Below are 20,806 nucleotides of genomic sequence, written 5' to 3' on the forward strand. Positions count from 1 at the left end.
TTTTTTGTTTCCCTGCCTTTTAACCCCAAACAACCTACCTCACCCTCAGTCCTAGATCAAGGTACTACCTTACCGACCTACCGTACCTATCAAGGTATCTACTTCGTCAAGCTTGTCGTAGAACCCATCTGCTTGCTGCTGGGCGCACAAGAGAGACGTCGCCGTCGACGCCACCGTTTCTTTTTGACTTTCCCACACAGCCGCGAACCTAACCTCAGCTGCCACCCTTGCCGGATTCCTGCATCACAATGGCGCTACAAGCCGCATACGTGCAGTTTCTTGCTGCGCCAAACTCGACTGCTCTCGCCGAGAAAGCCACGCTCAACTACATTACGACAACGACAAGCATCTCCGGTGCCGCCGAAATCGTGAAGCACCTGAGTGGTTTGCACAGTCATGTCAAGAAGAACAAGGAGACGCTCCTGTCTGCAATTGAAGGCCGTGATGGACTTGCGCTGGCCATTGAGATGGACACCTCCCTTGAGTTTGTTATCAGTGGAGGACCATATCTTCCCGGTCTAGACGACAACTTCCTGGCTGATCGCAAGATCCAACTATGCATTGTACGTGCGCCCGAGACATGCTGCTTGCGACCACTTTCCGACTCGTCTAATGTCTTGTTCTTTTTTTGGTGTCGTCACTGACCACTCTATTCCTTACAGACCCACATTGTCGCATTCGACTCGGAGGGCAAGATTGTCCAAATACGCCAGTCATGGGACCAGGGCTCGCTCCTCAAGCAGGTGGATGTCATCGGTAGGAGTGGTCGTAACTGGCCCATCCGCGACAGCACTGAGCAGATCAAGCTTATTACCAAGTGCATCAAGGGTGAGGCCGATGCCTCCGGTGGTGACATCCCTATTCGCTCGCGTGCCACTTCCACCAACGCTATGCGCGACCCTCACGCCTCGTTGAACCTCTTCGCCCCGCGCGCCGAGCAAGAGGAGGCCGAGATTGGAGCAGTAGTCTCCCCGTACGCAGGCAAGACGCGTCCTCCCCAGCGCTCTTTCACCGACATCCTTGGCGATGAGCCAGAGGATGCCGAGGACGGTTCCCCTGGCCGCCCCACCTCGCCAACCAAGGGCGTAGCCCCCAAGGCCGGCGCGGGCAAGCACTTCCCGCAGCCGCGACTGTTCGAGACAAACGAGGAGGACGAGCCAGATTCGCCAGTGCATCACAAGTCTCCGGAACGCCAGTACAAGCCAAACCCCAAGAAGTACGAGCATTTTGAGTTCGCCGATGGTTCAGACCCCCGGGATGCGCCCGTCCGCGGCACAGAGTTCGACAAGGTCAACAGGGGCAAGCACAATAGCCAGTGGGACTTCAAGGACTTTGTTACCCCGCAAAAGCCCCGGGGGCGTCCTCAGCGGTCCCAGGATGTCAGGCACTGGAGCACTGAGAACGACGAGGCCATCGCTGAGACGCCGGCTGCCCGAAGGCCTGCTCCGCCCAAGCCACGACGCGATGCCGAGACGCACTTTGAGCTTCAAGATGATGGCCCAGACGGAGAGCCCCGCCCAGCCGGTCGCCCGCGGGGCGCGGGCCACAATGAGGGCTTGGGTCTGTACAAGAACAACGTACACAGTGAGGATGGCAGTGCTCCCGACGGTCCTGACCCCCGCGCATTGGGCAACATCACCAACGTGAAGGATAGACGTCGCGACTTTGATCCTCATTTTGGAATCACGGATGACAGCCCAAACCAGGGCACTACGCAGGCAGAGAACCCCAGGGGTGTTCCCGAGGGTCGCAAGAAGGCAGTCAAGATGATGGAATCGAACTGGTCGGCATACGACAAGTCGCCTGTTTCTCAGAAGGAAAACAGCCTGCGTGAGGCTCGTGGTGCCAGGAACGGAGAAAACCAAGGCATTGCGATTGGTGGCGATGGAAGTAAGTGTGAAAATGGGGCTTGACATTTGAAGTGAGCCTTTGGATGACCAGTCACTAACAATGATTCTTTGCAGTGGGTGGTAAAAAGGGTTCCTCTCGCAACTACATCTTTGGAGATCCCGATTCCGAGGACGAGGTCCCTCGTCCCGTTACGAAGAAGCAGGGCGCCGCTCACAAGCCCACGGCGGGTAGCTTCTGGGACTTCTAGCCTCTTTGCAGCGCAGATATCTGAGGGTCAGCCGTTTGTTCGACTTGCGACTTGCGACCCAACGTTAATCACGCTCTATCTCCTTTGTCCCTATCCTTGTCCTTGTCCATGATTGACATTGATGACGATGTGATGCATACATACATGCTACGAAATGACCTCCTGTTGTGTTTATTTCATTGGCTAAGCGCGCACAAAAGAAGGAGTACATGGCGTTTTCCTTCACAGCACAGGAACATGCTGGAGAAGTTCTCTTTTTAGACTGCGACCTTCTCCCATATCTTTTTTTGTTTGACGCATGGGGGTTGTTGTACACATTATTGCTGTCTTATATACCTTGGTCTGCTACTTTTGTACCCAAAGTTTGTTTGGGGAAATGGGATTGCGGCAAAAAAGACCGGTTTGTTTGACAAAACCTGTGTTTGGGTCGCTTCAGCGAATGTATTTACTACTTTCATAGTTCTCTCGGAAGCCTTTCTTTTGTAAACACTCTTGTATTAACGTGTCAACATTTCTGGTCCCATATTCCGAGTGATATGAACAAGCGCCGGATTAAGTACCTCGCAAGTAGTTACTTTCAGTGACCGAGAGATATACGTGCAGATCAGCTGCTCCTCTCCAACACTGCAAGACGAAATGCTGACAAGCGGCCTCGATATTTCGAGGTCATGGTTGTATTGGTTGTTCATGGTCACGTTTGTGGGGTATATATAATTACATACAGGAATTGAGAGAGAAAAAAAAGAGAAAGAAATGGCAAAGGCAAAGAGACAACAGTCACTGGGAAAGGAATAATTCCAAGAGAGAGAGGGAGCCTCGTCAGCACAAACGGGGACATTAAAAAAGTCATGAGGCGGAAGACGCAAACAAACAAGAAAGAAAAAAGAGGAACTGGCTTTCAGGATTCTGAAAGGTATAAAAAGATAAGCGAAAGAAAAAAAATCCCAGAAAACCAGTTTTTGCCAATTAGCAAAAAAACCTGTACAGACGCTTCCAGCGTGGCCAGTTGCGCTTCTCCTCGTACTCCTGGGCCATGAGGATGGGGAGGTTGAAGTCGCGACGACCCGTGTCGATGTCCATGTCGTCTGCGCGGACGAAGCTGGTGCGGTAGTAGAGCTTGTGGCCGAGCCACATGATGAGGACGATGGGGATGGCCATGCACTGCAGGAAGAACTCGCCGGCGATGGAGAGCGGCGTCTGCTCCTCGCCGGTGACGGGCGGGAGCGGCCAGCCGCCGACCCAGAACTGGGCGACGAGGAAGATGGCGTTCAGCAGGAAGCCGATCCAGGAGCCGGCCAGACCCGGCTGGGCGCGAAAGGCCAGGTCGCCGAGCGAGCGGCCCTTTTTGCTCCAGGCGCGGCGGAAGCGTATGTGCGACAGGCAGATGCTGCCCCACGTGAAGATGGAGCTGAGGGCCGAGATGGCGAGGAGCCAGTCGAGCAGCTCCTGCTGTATGTCCGAGTCGGCGACGAAGGCGAGCAGGCCGATGGACATGCTGAGCAGGATGGCGACGAGGGGGCGGCCGCGGCGGTCGACGTAGGCAAGGACGCGCGGGGCCTGGCCCTGGTCGGCGAGGGCGGCGAGGGTGCGGCTGGACCCGAACACGGCGCTGTTGCCGACGCTGAGGACCGCGATGAGGATGACGCTGTTCATGACCGAGGGGAGCACCTCGATGCCGGCGCTCTCGATGGCAATGACAAAGGGCGACGCGGCGGCGTCGGCGATGTTCCTGGCCAGGAGTCGCTTCGAGTCGTACGGCACCAGGAAGCCGACGATGGTCAGGGCCACGATGTAGAAGAGCGTGATGCGCCAAAACACCTGCTTGATGGCCGTCGGGAGGGATTTTCGCGGGTTTGCCGTCTCGGCGGCGGCGAGGCCGACGAGCTCCGTGCCGGCAAAGGCAAAGGCGGCCTGGACAAAGACGGAGCAGAGCCCTTTGAAACCATTGTTGAATGCGCCCGGGTTGTGCCAATACTTGGTCCCGATATACCCGTCCGTTGTTGTGCCGCCGACATTGATGACGATGCCCAGCAGTCTGTGGAATAGAAACGTTGCGCGTCAGAATGGGAAGCGGCAAGGCGAATGAATGGAGCTGGCATGGGAAATTTAGAGTTTGGTCAGTACTCACATAAAGCCGATAACGGCCGTCACCTTGACTATGGCAAAAATGAACTCGGCTTCACCATAGCCCTTGACGCCGAACAAGTTGATGACCAATATGACCAACAGAAATATTGCTACAAAGACGGCCCTTTTCACGCTTGGATCCCAGTATTGTATAGTCATGGACGCTGCTATTATTTCGAGGGGTAGAACGACAAGCCACTGCAGGGCGTAGCTGGGGAACGGGTGGGTTGTCTCGTGTTAGCGGACGCCACAAAGTGGTTTTTTTTTTTTTTTTTTTTTTTTCCTTCTCTCAATCTTATTTCCACCACCACAAAACCCTTTCAATTGGGGGGAAACTAGGGCGCCAACTTACTTCCATCCCATTGCAAAACCCCAGGAGGGATCAAGGAAGCGAGTCGAAAATGCCGAGAACGAACCGGCAACGGGGAACACGACGGCCAGCTCGCCTAGGGCGTGTACGGTGCAGTACAGCATGACGCCGATGATGCAATAGGCCAACAAGACCGATGCCGGGCCTCCAGTACTGAGGGCCTTGCCAGAGGCGACAAACAGACCAGTGCCTATTGAGCCGCCTATGGCTATCATCTGCAGGTGGCGCCCCTTGAGCTCGCGTGACAGGCCGGTATTGACGGTGGCCAAGGTGGCGCTGCGCAGGTCGTAATATCGCTCTCCATCGTGTTCGCGCATGGGCACCTGGGGCGGTAGTGGCGGCGGGTGGTGGTACTGTTCATGGTGGTGGTGGTGGTGGTGGTGGTGATGATGGACTTGGTCGCGGTCGAGGTACAGCGGAACCTCCTTTGGTGTGATGCGAATGCCCGGGTCGCGTCGAAAGCTGTCGGCCCAGCGGCGGAGGGCGCTGGGGCCGCGCGTGTTGTCGTCGTATATGGGCTCGCGGCGCATGCTGTGGTTGCTGCTGCTGCCCTGCTGGGCCAGCATTATGTCCTCCTTGGCGGCGAGACTGTGCATCTCGATGTCCCCCTCCGAGGGCATGCTGCAGGGCCGGAGGGGTGCTGTATAATCTGCTCAGCAGTTGCGATGTGGTGTAGTGTTTGTCTGACCGAGGGCAGATAGTAGAAAAGGAGACAGGGTGACTGGCGGCTGGTGGTGACGGTTCGTTTTTGTTCGGTGGAGAGATAGATAACAGAGTGACAGGCCAGGTTAGATGAGAACGATCGAACGCTGTATCCCTCTATTTTCCCGTCTGTCTTTTTCTCCTCTCTATCTCTCTCTCTCTTTCTTTCTCTCTTCTCCTCTCCCCGCCGTCCCCTCCCCTACAGCCTTGGTTTCGGGGGTTTCCCGTAATCGACAATGGCCTTCGCTTCGGCGCTCGCCGTTGCTTGCGACCGCTAATCAGGCGCAGACAGGGTCGAGTTGGCGACAGTTAAACCTGGCTTGCGGACGGACAAGGGCAAGCAAGTAAGGCGAACAAGTGGGCGGGCAGGCGAGCGACCTTGTGCCTTGTGGTTTGGGTTCCTTTGAAACAAACCCCGGCGAGTCGCGCTGTGGAGCTGCGTGGGCTGAGCGGATCCGGGGGGGAACGGGGTTCTAATCTCTAAAGACAGGCGGGATAGGATGGATTTGCTGGAAGGAAATGGCAAGTGGATTCGAACAACGATCGATGCTGTATCTTTTGTTTGCTCGCTATGCTTGGCTGCCAGGTGATATATATTTGTGGAGAGCTCTTTGGTGTTGATAAGGACGCCAGTAGGTTGTTGTGTCTAAACTATTTTTGTATGTAATGTATGCTGACAATGTCTTTTTTTTTTTTTTTTTTTTTTTTTCTATTTCACCCGCACTTTTTGTTTCTTAGCCGCGACCCGATTTGGTTCTGTGTTACCGTTGATCGGTGTCGAGCCTGGGGTGACGTTCTCCGGACAAAGTGTTGCGCTGTCAGTTTTTGTGTAGTGGGCGCAATTGTTTAAAGAGAGGATCAGTCATAGCCGTGCCAACAATGACTTGGCCCGCGGCAGGCCATTCTCGGATCCGATTGAATGCTCTCTACCATGAGAAAGCTGACGATGTCGAGAGTGGCAATCATGACACATGGAAGTAAGCTCCGCGTGTCAATCAAGAAAACAGATATGCGCAAGGTATTCGGAATAGGCGAGATTGGAAATTTGGAGGATTGAAGGTGAGAGTAATACCACCATTCTTTTTTATCTTTCGGGAACCGATCAAGGATAAGGTATTATCGCCTAATTACTTACTGTACTGCCCATAAAATGATTGATTGATTTCCCATGCATGTTGCAGCTGTCCCCCATGTTGCAAAAGGCGACCAGTCAACCAAACAAACAGGGTGACTCTCGGTAAAGGGCTGGGCAAACCCCTTCCTATTGGACCCTCTTATGCTCATCCCGCAGACCGTTATCCTTCTTATCCTCACAAAACCCCCCCTTCGAGTCCAGCCCTTTTCCTCCCAGTCTCGTCAAGTCGTTGTGCCGGCATCCCGCCCCCAACATCCCTTCGTGGACCAAATCCTACCTTATATTCCCCCCAAATTTGCCCACTGAGGTCCGTGGGATGATGTGACTCCATGTGCTGTGTATAGGGTGGTTGGTTAAGAATCGGGCGATAATAAGTTTGAAAAGAATACTACAAATACCGAGAAGCTGGTAGCGGCGGGGCGCAGCAGATTGCTTCTTTGTCTTCGTCCCATTGGTTGATTTGTTTCTTCCAAGTCTTTACGGATAGCTTCCCCGCTGAACAGTAAAATAAATTTCCTGTAAACCTTCCGCCTGGTCGGGTACACACAGATGAGATGACCAGTCTGATTTTTACAAGCATTGCATCACATTGGATACTGATCGCATCTAGCCATTTGTATTGGGTTTAGTCTTATTTCCCCAAATCTCAACTATCGTGCACTTATGCATGAGTTGAGTTTGACCCTTGCCCGAGTCCAAATTCCACGTGTCGGCCCCGTTGTGTAGTAGTCAAAAGAGGGGGGGAGGGGGAAAACAACGCAAACCCCTTTGGACCTAGAACATCAGGTGTCAGATAATTCTCATGTGTTTCCTGGCCGAGATCAAACAGTTCAGAGCCGACAAACATCGCAACATTCAACCTACCCCATTATGCTATATAGTACGTACAATGGTCCTCACGAATTTTGTTGGCGACCATACTATGAGACTAGTTGGAACAGATTATTAAGTCTTTTGCTTCATGCCCAAAAAAAAAAAAAAAAAAAAGAAAAAAAAAAAAAAAAAAAAAGAAAGAAAAACGCATTTCGGCTATTGTTATGACTTTGCACTCTCGGCATCCTCCTTTTTGGTTTCCTTTGAAGCACGACTCCATCCGGTCGAAAATAACGGGCCCATGTCGAACCTCGGCAGCGGATGCGCCTCTGTGTTGATCACCACGCTTTCAAGGGGAAGGACGTCGTTGGGAGAGAATAGCAGGTAAAAATACTTGAGCGTTTCGGCCTGTCATACCCATATTTGAGGTTAGTTTTGCACGACCTGAAGAATCATGGTGGGAAGACAATCAAAACAAGATACGTACCAGCCAAAAACTCTCCATATTATCCCGCGTCTCGGGCGGTATCTTGTTGGCGTTTGAAAGACTCGTGAAGCCGCCATTATCCTCAACCGCCGTATAGTTCATAAAAGACTTGAACATCTCCCAGCCCCACTCGCGGTACTTGACGTCGCCCGTGATCCGCCACATATAGAACAAGCTCTCGACCGTCTCGGGCCGCTGCAGGTTGTGCGAGTCCAGGCCCTTGACCACAAAGTCTTTGCGCCATTCGGCGTCCGGGCTCGGGTCCAACTTGGCAGGCGGCTTGGGGTGCGGCGAGCCGTAGGTCGGGGGAGGCGTCGCAATCTCGAAAAAGGTGATCTCGGCCGCTAGCCCTGTGGCCATGTACTTGTACATGCCCCAGCATGTCTGCATCAGCTCCCGCGCCAGCCGCATATCTTCTTCGTTCTGCTTGGTCCACGTGCGCGACTTCCTCGCTTCGGCCTCCGTCTTCCCGCCTGTCACGGCCAGCGCGATGGTGCCCGGCATGAAACAGACTAGGTGATCCATCTTGGGCGACAGCGAACCCTTCAGTCCGTCTGGCTTCTCGCCAATGATGGTGAAGCCCGAATTCCGCGTATAAGTCACGAGATGCTTGCGCATCCCATTCATCGAGTCGTCCCACATGTCGAGGTAGACCTTCTCCTTCTTGTTCGTCTGCAGGTACTGCTTGATGAGGTACTCGTAATACGAGTCACCGCGGCTGCCGTAGCGGATGTTTTCGCCTTGGAACTCTCCCGTCGAAGGCGAGATGAAGATGGGCACAAGTCCATCTGTCTTGCCTACCTGCTTGTCCACCACCTCCATGACCTTCTCCACCTTGTCCCAGAAGAGCTTCTCGCCAGTGAGCTTGGCCAAATACTTGAACTCGAGCTGTAGAGTCGTGGCCTCGGCCGTGGAGGACGCGCCCATGTCGGCGTGCGACTCGATCCCTTGAAACTTGCCCAGATTGACGCTAGCGTATGGGATGCCGGACTTCGTGTCAAAGGCGGCCAGGAGCCGGTCGGCGAGGTCCTTTGCCTTTTCCAGGTAAAGGTCCTCGCCGGGGGCGCCCTCGTCGTCGTCCTTCAGCGGCGCCATGTCTGGATACGTCGTCGAGAGGTAATGCGCCGACAGCAGGCCGCCCATCATCCTAATCGTCGTCTCGAACGTGTTGACGTCCTGATCCTGGTCGTACTTTAACGAGTTGGAAATCCACTCCCTGGCGTGGCTAAGCTGAGTGGTGAGGTTCATAAGCATCATCGTGTCCAGCGAGTCGACGATGATCCAGCCTAGACCTCCCGTAGCCATCTGCCTGCCCTTCTTGGACACAGGGTGGAACTCGTCGTAACCCCACGCGTACCTCTCGTACGCTGCCCAGCTGAGCTCGAACGCTTCCACCACGTGTTCCCTCCTCTTGAGCCAGTCCGCCTCCCGCAGCGCCTTTTTGTCATTGGACAGCCAGCTGAGCTTCCTCAGCGGCGCCCTGACCCTCTCCTTGTGCGAGTCGCCGCCAAAGAAGTAGAAGAGCGCCCCGACCGCCAGCAGCAGCAGCAAGAAGCCACTCTTTCGCCTGTAGACCGGTCGCTGGCGGTGCGACGGCGGATAAGCGTACGGCTTGTCCTTGTACATGGGCAGGGAGGCGTTGCGCTTGCTCGAGTCGAAGTAGCCGCCGACGTTGCCTAGGACTCCTCCTCCTCCTCCTCCTCCTTGTTTCCCTCTGCTGTTGTTGTTCCCGGATCGCGCTGACGCCCAAAGCCGGTCCTCAAAGTCTCGCTGCGGATTCGTAAACGACGGTACATTTTTGGGCACGGCGAAAGACATGTCCTCGGTGGGTGGCGGTCTTGTCCAGTGGCCTTTTGTGTGTGAGGTGGCATCGACGGGGGGAAAGGAAAAACAACACTGCTTTTCGCTGTTCTAGCCCCACAGGTTTCCTTTCTCGATGGAGCCCGCCCCGAGGGTCTTTTTTTTGGCCAGCTGGAAGAAAACGCTCCTATCCTTGTTGGAGAGGATCAAGCGTTGTGACCCCTGCGGAACCGGGCGGGTAATGCAGTACCGCTGCGTACACTGTTTTGACAGGTGATGAATAGGGGAGGCAGCAGTCTCGATGGCTGGCGGCGCGCAGCTGGGAAAGGAGTGCGATTAGGCCAATGCGCCCCAGATGAGTTGGTTATTACTATAAAAAGAGACTATTGGAACGACAGGAGAGGATATTGACAAGGTATCGTGGCAGAAGTAGTGACGCGGTAAACCAGCTACGAATACGTGGTAAATTAAGCAACTGTTTGCGGGTGTCGGAGTCGCTAGAACGAGTTGAAGGTCCCACCCGTGCTCCACTGCTATGCTGTAGCGCGCCGTTGGATCGCCGTTTTGGCCACTACGCAGTCAAGAGGACAGCTTGTTACTGAATGCGGCAATGGATTAATGTCTTGAAAATCTAACAAAATCATTCTAACAAAATCAAGGAATTCTTCGATGATCCGACTGACATTGAAATCCAAGGAATACCGAGCAAGCCTCAATGCCCCGCTCCATGCGCCCATCAGGCCAGCGTCATTCAAAAGTCTAGCGTCGTCCCAAAAGGCCGCCACCACCACCACTTCTTCGTGCCATACAATTGGCATTCCTCATCTTCGGCCAAGGGTCAACCTGTTATTCATTGACTATGTATCTGCTGGGATGATCCCCATGCCTCAACAACTGAAAAGTATAACATGAGAAGCACGCAGCAATCAGAAGAGAGTGTATTGAAATGTAATACAAAAATTTAAAGCAAAGAGCTATATATTCCTCCAGTAAAGAATATGCATTTTTTTGACATATGTGGCAACGCAGAGAGTGTTTTATACCAGGTTCTGGTTTATAAGTTATAAAATCTAAAGTGTGTTTAATTTAGAGTTTGTTCTGCATCTTTTTATTTCAATACACGCTAAGCATCCAAGGTGCACATATGTACCCCTCGCATAAGAACAAGAGACCCCACGCAATCTCCAATCAGACTATACAGGCTGGCTAAAACAGTCAACATCCCCCTCCATGCTAGGTATCTTACCAAGCAAGCCTTACCTACCCTACCCATCTATCTATATTTTCTTGTCAGGACGCAGCGACTGCCCTTTGACATAGCCTACCTTGGCCTGGCCCATAACTGAGTGCATATCATCCACCTTTTTAAAAATGTCTAATTTTACCACGTGGAAAAGTTCTGAATTCAAGAACTATCCATTTCTGACCGCTGAAGAGTTCGGTGAAGTCTGCCATCATCTCGACAGGAAGTACTGCCAAGCATTTCTTGGCCCTGTTAGGCAACAATGGAGACTCAGCGTCCTGACTGCCCTGGACACCACGTTTGCATTCGGTGCAGATTACAGCACGTATTTGCAGATAGTGCGCCCCTTGACGCGGGAGCTTGAGCTTGACGATGGCGGACTGTCCGAGCAGCTGGGTGGCTTCTCCTTTGATAATCAACAGGCCGAGAGCTGGCTTGCAGGCGATCAGGGAATGATCGACCTCGAAGACGCGGATGAGGTGGGTTGGAACATATCTCCGCGCGACCGATCAAACAGCAGATTTGTAACTTACCAAGATGTCCCAGCATGCCGTAATTAGACAGTCACGGGCCGTCGAGTCACCCAGCGTGACATACGAAGTCCATCTGCATCCAACTTACCGCGCGCCTTGTCTATGGTTCAGCCTCAGTGGGCTGCCCGTGGACGAGCCGTTGCTCGATGTTGAGACGGTCTTTCGGCGCTTGGTGCCAGATGAGTTCAAGGCGCGGCTCCGGAATCAAGGTCCGATCGCAGCCATCTCGGCAGATGTGAGTGAACATGAAATATCAACTGAGAGGTTGCAGGGGGAAGACCAACAACACCCCCCATAAACTTAGCACGGGAGAGGGAAATTTGCGCATATGCATAAGCGCCCATGTTAAAGCCTTTACTATTTCTCGACTGACATGCCACTTGTGCCACGCAGCATCATCCCATCACAGGTGTCCCAACCTTCTTCATCCATCCATGTCTTCTCGGTGAGGCCATGTCGAATTTCGACTGCTCCAAGGAGGACTACCTGATGGTATGGCTGGGCCTGGTGGGCGGGTGCGTTGGACTCTGGGTTCCAAGGGAGATGGCCTCTCTCTAAGGTGGCCGGGTCGAATGTTCGAAGCTCCACTTTCCTTAAGCCGAGGAGGGGTATCGTGGGTATCTGACGCTGCTCATCACGTCGTGATCCCCGGCACGGAAAGGGGCTTCGTTGACTGCATTCCTTTACTATGGCGCAGAGAAGCCCGCCTCCACTGGGGGAGCTGGTGCTCAGTCATCGTCACTATCTTCCTCCATGGCAACATCGCTGTCCTCCTCCTCCTCCTCCTCGTCCCTACCCCGCTTCTGGCCCCTGCCGCTATCGGGCACGTCGGCATCCTTCATAACGGTGTCGGCGGTCGAGGCCGGCTTCGAGGGAAGCCCTGCGGCCCCTGAAGATGTGGATGTCGCTCCGGGTACGGGGGCGTTGAAGATGCTGTGCTGCAGCTCCGTGACTTCGACGTTGGTCGAGGCCGTTGGGTTCACCAGCTTGAAGGTGCCGTCAAGCTTTGCGATCGTGTTTGACTTGGTCTTGGCATACTCGATTTTCTGGGAGGAATCAACGCGCCGTCAGAGACTCATACAATAATGGTAATGTTTTGAGAAAACTTACTAGCTTGGAGCCGAAAAAATCAAAGCCGTCTAGAGACCGCATCGCTTGCGTCGATGCGTGTATGTCTCGAAACACAATGTGGGCTTGACCGCGCATCTTCATCGTTTTGAGCGCCACGACATCCAGTACAGGGCCATATGTAGAGAACAGCATATATAATGCCGTCCTCATGTCCTGCTTCTGGTAGCCCTTGTCCGAGCGGATGTTGCGCACGTAGAGGCTACATAAACTCGTCAGCAAAGGAGACTACATAAAGTCCATAGAGCCACACGCAGAGAAGGGTTGAAGAAAGGAAGGAAAAAAAAAAAAAAAAACACTCACGTCTGATTTGGGGGGATCTGAACAACCTTGGACGGTAGTCCAGCTGGTGGTGCTCCGCGAGGAAGCGCGGACGTGCCTGTCGCCATTTTGTCTTGTTTGCGGCTCAGTCTGGCGGGAGCCGATAGTCTTTGTTCAAAATCGAAATGTACACTCGGCCGCAGAACGCGCGATGGTGCCGGCCCGACCTAAAGTAGCGACCAGTTGCGGTGCGTTCCGATTCAATGAATGACCGTCGCGTTACTGAATAACCAGGGCTCTGTCCGCCTGGGGCAGCATCAACAATAATAATAGCCTTTTGAATTCAATTCCGCTTTTTGCTCCGCCGCTTGTCGAAGCTGGAGCTTTCGCCAAGCTCGACAGGGGTTAGGGTTTCAGCAGCGGAGTGCCCCTCCATAATGCGACCCACTGTATCGTCATCCTAGGTTCGCTTGAAGTTGAAGCTTACAGAAACCTGCCATCTCGGTCGAGCGATTCCTCATCCACCTCTCAATCCGCACCCAAGTGTTCAGACGGTGATAGTAGAGAGCCACTCCTATCACCCTAGCTCACTTGCCACCACCTGCCCACCATGGCGCCTCCCGAAGTCCACCATCTTTTCCACAACCCAATCGCCGACCACTCCTTCTCGGCCGATCGTCAGACGCTGGCCATCGCTCGCGACTCGACCGTTGAGCTCTACGGAAGGGCTGAAAATGGATTCAGACTGCAGGATGAGCTCAAGGGACACGACAAGACGGTCACTAGTGTGGACATCGCACCCAACTCGGGTCGCATCGTCACTTGTTCGCAGGGTTGGTGGTCTTGACCCTTCAGCCTGTTGCATACATGGGCTCGACCAAGCTTCCCGGCTGATTGCTGACTTTGGACTTTGAAATCCTCATACAGACCGTAACGCCCTTGTCTGGGAACCCTCCCCGACCGGATACAAGCCGACGCTGGTGCTGCTCCGGATCAACCGAGCGGCCACCTATGTGCGCTGGTCGCCTAGCGAGACCAAGTTCGCCGTCGGCTCCGGAGACCGCGTTATCGCCATCTGCTACTTTGAGGAGGAGAACGACTGGTGGGTATCCAAGCATCTGAAGAAGCCGATCCGCAGCACCATCACCACCGTGGCCTGGCACCCCAACTCAGTCCTGCTCGCCGCCGGCTCCACCGACGCCCACGCGCGCGTCCTCAGCAGCTTCATCAAGGGCGTCGACACCAAGCCCGAGCCTACCGGCTGGGGTGAGCGCCTGCCCTTCAACACTGTCTGCGGCGAGTACCTCAACAACTCGGCTGGTTGGGTCCACGCCGTGGCCTTTTCCCCTTCAGGCGAGGCCCTGGCTTTTGCCGCCCACGACAGCTCCATCACGGTTGTCTACCCCGGCGGACCTGACCAGCCGCCGCGTGCGCTGATTAGCATCAACACGCAGCTTCTTCCTTTCATGGGACTCGTCTGGAACGGCGAGTCGGAGATCATCGCCGCTGGCTACGACTGCGAGGCCTTCCGCTTCAGGGGCGGTGAGGGTGGATGGCAACTCAGCGGCTCGCTCGAGTCCAAGGGCCGCCCCGGTGCAGGCGCCGAGCGAGAGGAGTCTGCGCTGAACATGTTCAGACAAATGGACCTGAAGGGCAAGGTCAAGGACGACACGCAACTCAAGACTGTTCACCAGAACACAATCACCACCATCCGTTCCTTCGAGGAGTCAGGCTCGGGACTGGTCAAGATGAGTTGTGAGTTTCCCAGACATGCTGCCCCTAGCCGTGACATTTACACACTTGGATCGATACTAACAGAACTTACAGCGAGCGGAGTTGACGGAAGAATTGTGATCTGGGATGTCTAGATTCCAGTTAGAACAAATTAACGATCCATACTTCATTACAGGCTGACCGCCAATCCTGTATAATTGAAACTCTAATTGCCAGTCACATATTCGGAATATGTCGTGTCGATGCGAATGAACAATCACTCATGGCGACCAAAGTGATAGGTGTACTTGGTACTGAAACCGTCAATGTGGCTAATACTTTTAGTGTCGAAGTGACAGATTTGTTTCGACATGGCTCATCGACTTTCTCAACCCAAAAGCCGAAAATAACGGAGACTGCGCAAGCCAAGCTAGCTTTTAGCAACCCCGGAATTGACTGACCTTCGCTTTTTTCATGCGGATTTTTTTTGCGATGGCTCGTGGAGCACGTTTGCTTCTCAAGTCGATCTGACGCCCCGTCTGTCTTGGCCATTTTACTTTTGCAAACGACCGTGTTGTCGATTGGTGAAGCTTTTCACCATTATTGTCTCTAATAGTAACCACAAGGAGTGAGCCTTGAGAACATGCCTTCGATCTGACAATCTTTGAATACTTGACTTGCTTGGCCTTGTCGTGCTAGCTGCTTTCGAAGTTCAAGAAACAAGTCATCCACAGGTTTCCTTTCCATGTGAGTATACAGGATGAGAGCCGACAAGGTTTCCCATAAACTCATCATTCCTGATCAAGCACAAAATCCGGGGCGAAGAGAGCCTTTTGAGTCTTGGGTCAGTCACCCCCCAAAATCATGTCGGCATTGGAGTCCAGTCTCATGCATTATATTCTTATATAACATTCATATATGTTTTCTTCCCCAGCCTTGTCCTGGTTCATCAGGGAAGCGTCCAGCCAGCTCCGTTCATCTGTAGTTCTTGGTCCCTTGCTCCTCATTTGAACACACACAGCCTAAACAAATACCTGAGCTATGAGCGACGAACCCAACGTTAACACCGGAGGAGGAGACCACAACATGATAGAAGTCATCCCACACCGACACTACAGTACGTGGGAAGGCTTTGTCAATGGTAGGGTGTGTATGCACTGCATAGAATCAACGCAGACCTTTATAGTAAAGGTGCACACGGGACAGACTCGACGCCGCAAACAGTCTCGTGGTTTCTTCTCATCGGCCAAGGCCAAGCTGGGGCTTGGCGGTGATGGGGATGATAATGAATTCTGGATCGGCGAGCCTACGGACGACCTGCGAGGCAACATCTTGATAATATGTAACTGGAAGTGGGCTAAAGCGCGGCGTCATGGACGGTCACACATCAGAGAACAGATCCAGGCGGTGAGATCCATGGAGGTGCTGCTTCAAAACGCCAAAATTCTTGCCAAGGGCTTCGAGGCGAGGGACGGTCTGACACAAGCTCAGATTGATGAGCAATGGATTCGGGCCGGTCGGCTTATATGTGAGCAGGTGGGCGACTTTGACGGGGGCAGAGCTATCCAGGACATGGGCAGTGGGCAGAGATAGCTGCCTAAATCCCGTGCCCAGACTTTTTGAGCCGAGTTGATGAGACGTATAATCACAGGATAGTGAGGTAAGGAAGTATACAGGATCTAATTCAGATCTAGCTGGACTAATTTCCAGGTACAAAAAAAGAACGCTAAATGAGTGAACGAGGATGGCCATCCAACAGCACAAGTGGCAGCTTTACACAAAAGCCAGAAACCAAAGGAGAGACATTTTAGCAAAAAAACAAAGCAACCAATTCCGTTTATCATATCTCCACCACAACCGTTATCCTGACCGTCGTGCGACTGGTAGCGTGCAGGGCTGCTTCAAGCCCCAAAGATGGCGATGAAGGACAGCGCACGAGTTGAAAGGTGAGTCCTGAGCAAAGTGCGGCGAACTCGCTTAGATCTGCTTGAGGTCCAGGAAGACGGCGTCTGTGAGGTCGATGTCTTTGGTCTCGGTGACGACGGTGATACCGGCAGAGCATCTCTGGTCGGCATTGCCGGTGCCAAAGGCCTGGCTGTTGCAGCAGACCATGGTGCCATCGCACTTGGTGACACCCTGGGAGCAGGTGGCTGTGGCGGTTTGTTAGAGTTTGTCAGAAAGGGGTCTTTTTTTTTTTTTGTTTTTTTATTGTATGCCCCGGAAATGACTTACTGGTCTCCTTGCCCTTGCTGCCGCTGTTCTTCTTGTTCTTGTCCCCGGCGACGGTGCTGAAGTCGGTCACGCAGCAGAAGGGGGTCATTTCGTTGCTGCACGACACCTGCTGGCTGGTGCTTTTGACCTCGGGCTTGTTGATGACGGGCTTGTTGACGGTGGGCTTGGTGATAGTAGGCTTGTTGGCGGGGGACGCAGTGGAGACGCCGGTGAAGGCCAGGGCAACGACGACGAGGCTGGTGAAGAACTGCATTTTGGCGGCTTGAGGGGTGAGGAGCTGGTTGGATTTGTCTTTTGAGGTTGATTAGAGATGTCTCGAAAGAAAAGGAAGCAAGTAGGAATGAGAAAAGTAGCGAGTGGTTGGATCAAAAAAAAAAAAGAGAAAGAGTTGAGAGATTGGAGTGAGTGTAGAAGGTAGGTGGCTTTGTGAAGATGCTGCTGTGCGTGGGTTGAGAAGGAGAGAAGGATGATGAAGGGAGAGGTGATGCCCTTGTTATATACTCGTCGTCGTCAATTATCGTCAACTATGATGTGAGGCTTTTCTCCTGACCTAAATCATCATACAGATACAGAGCCGCTGTTCCCTGCCTGCCGGTCTCTTTGCTCTCATTGCTTTCTCCGGGCTGGACCTCGATCATGACCACGGCGGCGAAACTCGGCCGACCATTCTCAGACTCATCGGACGTTCATGCCAGAGGGGCAGGAGATACTTCAGCCGCACATGGATCTGTGCAAAAGCTTCACCTAGGGGCCGAACACTCCTTGACCATTGCAGGATAGAGGAGACGTGCATTGCTTCGCCAGCCTCACCACGAACGGCTGTCTACCGGCAGGCAAAGCAATACATTTGCCACCTGCGCGTCAAAGAAACGTGGTGCTGCTGCTGTCTCGATGCGAGAAAAAAAGACCCCTGGTCCCAGAATAGTGGTTCCTCGATCGCCCTGGTCAAGCTGGGGTAAAGAAGCAATATGCCAAGCTTCGAGATCGTTCGATGGGTGCAACCCACACCAAGACTTGATTATTCTAGGGAGTCTGAATTGAGAGTCGGAAGATTGTGAAGGTTTGTGCTCCAGTTCATGAAAATCTTTTTTTTTTTTTTTTTTTGCTATAATGTGAGCCAATAGTCTAGTTTGGGTTGTCACTTGGAGCCTCTGGTCTTGCATCTAGGACCATCATATGACTGACATATTGACTATTCGGAGTAGCCTCCTCTTAGATACCAATTGCCAATATCTGCACGTTATTATGATATTTCCCCTTCTATAGCCCCATGAAAACAAAGAAGAAAAAAACAAATTTTGTCCCGAATCAACGCATATGTTACTTTTCTGACGGATGTTCCCCGTGGGCATTGCCCCTTCCTTTTGATATACCAGCTCAGCTAAGGAGCGAAACAGAGAATAAAGTAAAAAATGACAGCATTTTGAGCCGGGGACGAGACTGACAGGTGCTGAGTGCATGGCAGCCTTGGCCGCCACATCCACAGGGGAAACAGAATAAACCTCATTTGCCCTGAACAGCCTCGCTAGGTTATTCAGCTCGCCAGTCACGGCAAAAATGCAAGAGTTCCATCGATTGCAGACTTGACTTGACTTGACTTATCGTGACGTGATTGACAGCTTTTTTCGGCTTGGCCGATCAAAGCCGGAAGACTGCCGCGGGTGAGAGCGACAGGCCAAGCCATCCAGACCAATCGCATCATCTTGTAGATCTCATGCTTTCTGTTTCTGATGCCATCGTCTCTTGTTTTGAAAGACGCAGCAAAGACAGCCTCTCTCCCGGAGTCTTTCCGGGGTGCTGAAAAAAAAAACCACAAAAACCACTTAAAGCGCGCCGCTTACACTGGTTCAGCCCACCGCCTCGCCGCAGGTCTGTCTTGCATCCTCACATTCGTTTGCTCCCTCTACCAGCCCTTTCGAGCCCTTGTGTAGCTCCGGCCAGACTCTTCCAGAAGCCCTCGAGAAGCACAACGAAAGCTCCCCAAGAGTAGTCGACCATGCTCACCTCCTCCGTCATCCCCCACGCCCTGGCTCTTGCCGCCTCCCTCGCTCCGCAGCTGGTCCACTGCGTCCCCGTCACCGATGGACTCGCTCCCCGGGAGCCGCAGTCCCTGTCGCTTTCGGACTTGACCAAGTACCTCAACCCCTCGGGGGGAACCAAGGCAGGGAGCGGCGCTGCAGGCGGCTGCCCAAGCACCGGGGGTGGTTATGTGAGCCAAAAGAACCTCTGCTCGACCGGCACATCGTACTGCTGCGTCAGCGAGGCAAGAGGTATGCGCCTGAGCGGTGGTCAAGTACGTGTGATGATGGGTGGGTGTACTAATCCTCTTCCTCACTTCCCGTCTGCCAGGCAACACGTGCATCGACGCCACAACCAAATGCGACCACACAGTTGTCTGCTGCAACAATGCCAACGGGTCCCAGATGTGCATGTGGGTGTTTGTCCCTGTATCCATGAAACGTGCAAGGGACTACTGTCTAGTTTTGTGAGCTGACATGACTGATCAACACACACGCGCGTCATACACAGGGGTGACATGAACTTCAACATGCCCATGACCATCAACATGCCTATCAATATCAACATCGGCGTTCCTAGCAACAAGAAAGACAGCAAGGTTCGCCGCTCCGGGCTGCAAGATTTGCCTTCCAAGGGGGATTCGAAGAGCTCGGCAGTCGATCCCGTAAGCGGCCTCCCTGTGAGCGACCTCGTTCTGGACCTGTTGAGAACCACACAATGAGTGTGTTTGGTTAGTGTGTGAAACATATCTATGCGTCTGTATCGGAGGGGACAAGGGGCAATGGAAGCTGGCTACTGGTGGCTCTTTGTCGTGCTGTATATAAATTCAGCTTTACAATGGTCGTTTGGCCTTTTAAAACCGTGTATTTTCCCGCCCATAGGATAATTCTTTTCTTTTTTTTTTTTTTTTGTCTCGCAGACAGACCACAGTATAGTTATATGTATATTTTTTCTATATATACTTATCTACACACGATCATGCTCAGTTGCTCCTCGCGTTCTGGATGGCAAGGCACAGAATGTCCGTGGCGCCGACCTTGGTGAGCTCGTCCATGACGATGGCAATCTTCTTCTTCTCGACCATTGAGCTGACGGCAACGGCGCCCTCCTGGTCAATGTTAGTGATGGTGGGGGCGCGTTTGCCGGGCGTGATGGCGGTGGCGGCGGTCAGCTTGGAGCGCTCGATGTTGTACTGGCACAGGATGTACTTCTGCGCCGTGATGACGCCCCTGATGCGGGACGCGATCAGCTCGACCAGCTCCGGGTTGCTGGGCGACTTGGACTTGATGAGGATGGCCGACGACTCGACGACCGTGTCGATGGCCTTGAGTCCGGCCGCCCTCATGGTCTCGCCCGACTCTGCAAAGTTGACATGTCAGTTAAAAAAAAAAAAAAAAAAAAAAACTCCGTTGCGCCTTTGATTGGTAGTTCTCAGACACTATTAGATCAGCCGTCGGATCTAGCCACACATACCAACTAGGTCGACAATGCCGTCGGCAACGCCCAAAGCACAAGCGGCCTCGACACTCCCGCTGAGCTCGATGATGTTGGTGCGCAGCTTCCTCGACCCCGGGGCCGGGGCGTCGCCCCCGTTGGCGGCGGCATCCTGCTCCTGCTCGAGGCGGGCAAAGTACTCCTCTGCGAGGTGGACGAAGCTGGTGCCGATGTTCTTGCCGACGAGGTCTGCGGATGAGGCGAAGGCGCCCTTCTCCGGCACCTGGACCTGGAGCCTGCAGCCGCCGAAGCCGAGGTCCATGACGGTCTCGCACCCCCTCGGCTTGTTGCTGCCCTCTTCGGCCGGGTTGAAGGTGCTGGTGGAGCCGCGGCGGGCGCGGTTCACGGACCGCACGCCGGCGTCGTGCTCCTGGACCTGGTCGGTGCCCGTGATGCCCAGGTCGACGCGGCCCTCGCCCACAAAGGTCGGGATGTCGGCGGCCGGCAGGAAGATGAGAGCTATGGGGAGGTTCTTGACCAGCGCGATGTCGAGGCGGTTCTCCCGCCTGAACTGGATGTCGGCGCCCTCGAGCAGGTTAAGACATGGGCCCTGGAGACGGCCCTCTACGTGGTTTGCGGACGTACCAATGGTCAGTGAAGGCGGTTCAATCCACGTGTCCATAGTCCAAGGTTAAAATGTATAATCTCATT

The 20,806-nt window shown here is 53.6% G+C and overlaps 10 protein-coding genes across 10 annotated transcripts; 5 read left to right on the plus strand and 5 right to left on the minus strand.

The window, feature by feature from the left end:
* Positions 1-248: 248 nt before the first annotated feature.
* PpBr36_00157 (uncharacterized protein) lies at positions 249-2,098 on the plus strand (the record flags this gene model as incomplete). The annotated part of the gene is made up of 3 exons (XM_029887350.1): positions 249-563; positions 663-1,890; positions 1,965-2,098. The coding sequence occupies 3 exons, from the start codon at positions 249-251 to the stop codon at positions 2,096-2,098; spliced, it is 1,677 nt and encodes a 558-aa protein (XP_029750863.1).
* A 966-nt stretch (positions 2,099-3,064) lies between these two features.
* On the minus strand, positions 3,065-5,215 carry PpBr36_00158 (uncharacterized protein; the record flags this gene model as incomplete). Its single annotated transcript, XM_029887351.1, has 3 exons — positions 3,065-4,133; positions 4,227-4,436; positions 4,578-5,215. The coding sequence occupies 3 exons, from the start codon at positions 5,213-5,215 to the stop codon at positions 3,065-3,067; spliced, it is 1,917 nt and encodes a 638-aa protein (XP_029751043.1).
* Positions 5,216-7,467: 2,252 nt separating this feature from the next.
* PpBr36_00159 (uncharacterized protein) lies at positions 7,468-9,850 on the minus strand (the record flags this gene model as incomplete). Its single annotated transcript, XM_029887352.1, has 2 exons — positions 7,733-9,850; positions 7,468-7,653 (listed from the first exon to the last, which is right to left on the minus strand). The coding sequence occupies exons 1-2, from the start codon at positions 9,548-9,550 to the stop codon at positions 7,468-7,470; spliced, it is 2,004 nt and encodes a 667-aa protein (XP_029751044.1). The 5' UTR covers positions 9,551-9,850.
* Positions 9,851-10,903: 1,053 nt separating this feature from the next.
* PpBr36_00160 (uncharacterized protein) lies at positions 10,904-11,866 on the plus strand (the record flags this gene model as incomplete). The annotated part of the gene is made up of 3 exons (XM_029887353.1): positions 10,904-11,254; positions 11,313-11,543; positions 11,702-11,866. The coding sequence occupies 3 exons, from the start codon at positions 10,904-10,906 to the stop codon at positions 11,864-11,866; spliced, it is 747 nt and encodes a 248-aa protein (XP_029752245.1).
* A 170-nt stretch (positions 11,867-12,036) lies between these two features.
* Positions 12,037-12,825, minus strand: PpBr36_00161 (uncharacterized protein; the record flags this gene model as incomplete). The annotated part of the gene is made up of 3 exons (XM_029887354.1): positions 12,037-12,354; positions 12,419-12,638; positions 12,740-12,825. The coding sequence occupies 3 exons, from the start codon at positions 12,823-12,825 to the stop codon at positions 12,037-12,039; spliced, it is 624 nt and encodes a 207-aa protein (XP_029752244.1).
* A 482-nt stretch (positions 12,826-13,307) lies between these two features.
* PpBr36_00162 (uncharacterized protein) lies at positions 13,308-14,565 on the plus strand (the record flags this gene model as incomplete). The annotated part of the gene is made up of 3 exons (XM_029887355.1): positions 13,308-13,530; positions 13,625-14,452; positions 14,525-14,565. 3 exons carry the CDS (start codon positions 13,308-13,310, stop codon positions 14,563-14,565), a joined length of 1,092 nt encoding a protein of 363 aa, XP_029752247.1.
* An 886-nt stretch (positions 14,566-15,451) lies between these two features.
* On the plus strand, positions 15,452-16,003 carry PpBr36_00163 (uncharacterized protein; the record flags this gene model as incomplete). Its single annotated transcript, XM_029887356.1, has 2 exons — positions 15,452-15,527; positions 15,597-16,003. The coding sequence occupies 2 exons, from the start codon at positions 15,452-15,454 to the stop codon at positions 16,001-16,003; spliced, it is 483 nt and encodes a 160-aa protein (XP_029752246.1).
* A 384-nt stretch (positions 16,004-16,387) lies between these two features.
* PpBr36_00164 (uncharacterized protein) lies at positions 16,388-16,895 on the minus strand (the record flags this gene model as incomplete). Its single annotated transcript, XM_029887357.1, has 2 exons — positions 16,388-16,560; positions 16,643-16,895. 2 exons carry the CDS (start codon positions 16,893-16,895, stop codon positions 16,388-16,390), a joined length of 426 nt encoding a protein of 141 aa, XP_029752249.1.
* A 1,743-nt stretch (positions 16,896-18,638) lies between these two features.
* Positions 18,639-19,382, plus strand: PpBr36_00165 (uncharacterized protein; the record flags this gene model as incomplete). Its single annotated transcript, XM_029887358.1, has 3 exons — positions 18,639-18,912; positions 18,992-19,073; positions 19,172-19,382. 3 exons carry the CDS (start codon positions 18,639-18,641, stop codon positions 19,380-19,382), a joined length of 567 nt encoding a protein of 188 aa, XP_029752248.1.
* A 261-nt stretch (positions 19,383-19,643) lies between these two features.
* On the minus strand, positions 19,644-20,777 carry PpBr36_00166 (uncharacterized protein; the record flags this gene model as incomplete). The annotated part of the gene is made up of 2 exons (XM_029887359.1): positions 19,644-20,020; positions 20,135-20,777. The coding sequence occupies 2 exons, from the start codon at positions 20,775-20,777 to the stop codon at positions 19,644-19,646; spliced, it is 1,020 nt and encodes a 339-aa protein (XP_029752251.1).
* Positions 20,778-20,806: the final 29 nt, after the last annotated feature.

This window comes from Pyricularia pennisetigena, chromosome 2 (assembly GCF_004337985.1).
Source record: "Pyricularia pennisetigena strain Br36 chromosome 2, whole genome shotgun sequence".
NCBI classification, from domain to species: domain Eukaryota; kingdom Fungi; phylum Ascomycota; class Sordariomycetes; order Magnaporthales; family Pyriculariaceae; genus Pyricularia; species Pyricularia pennisetigena.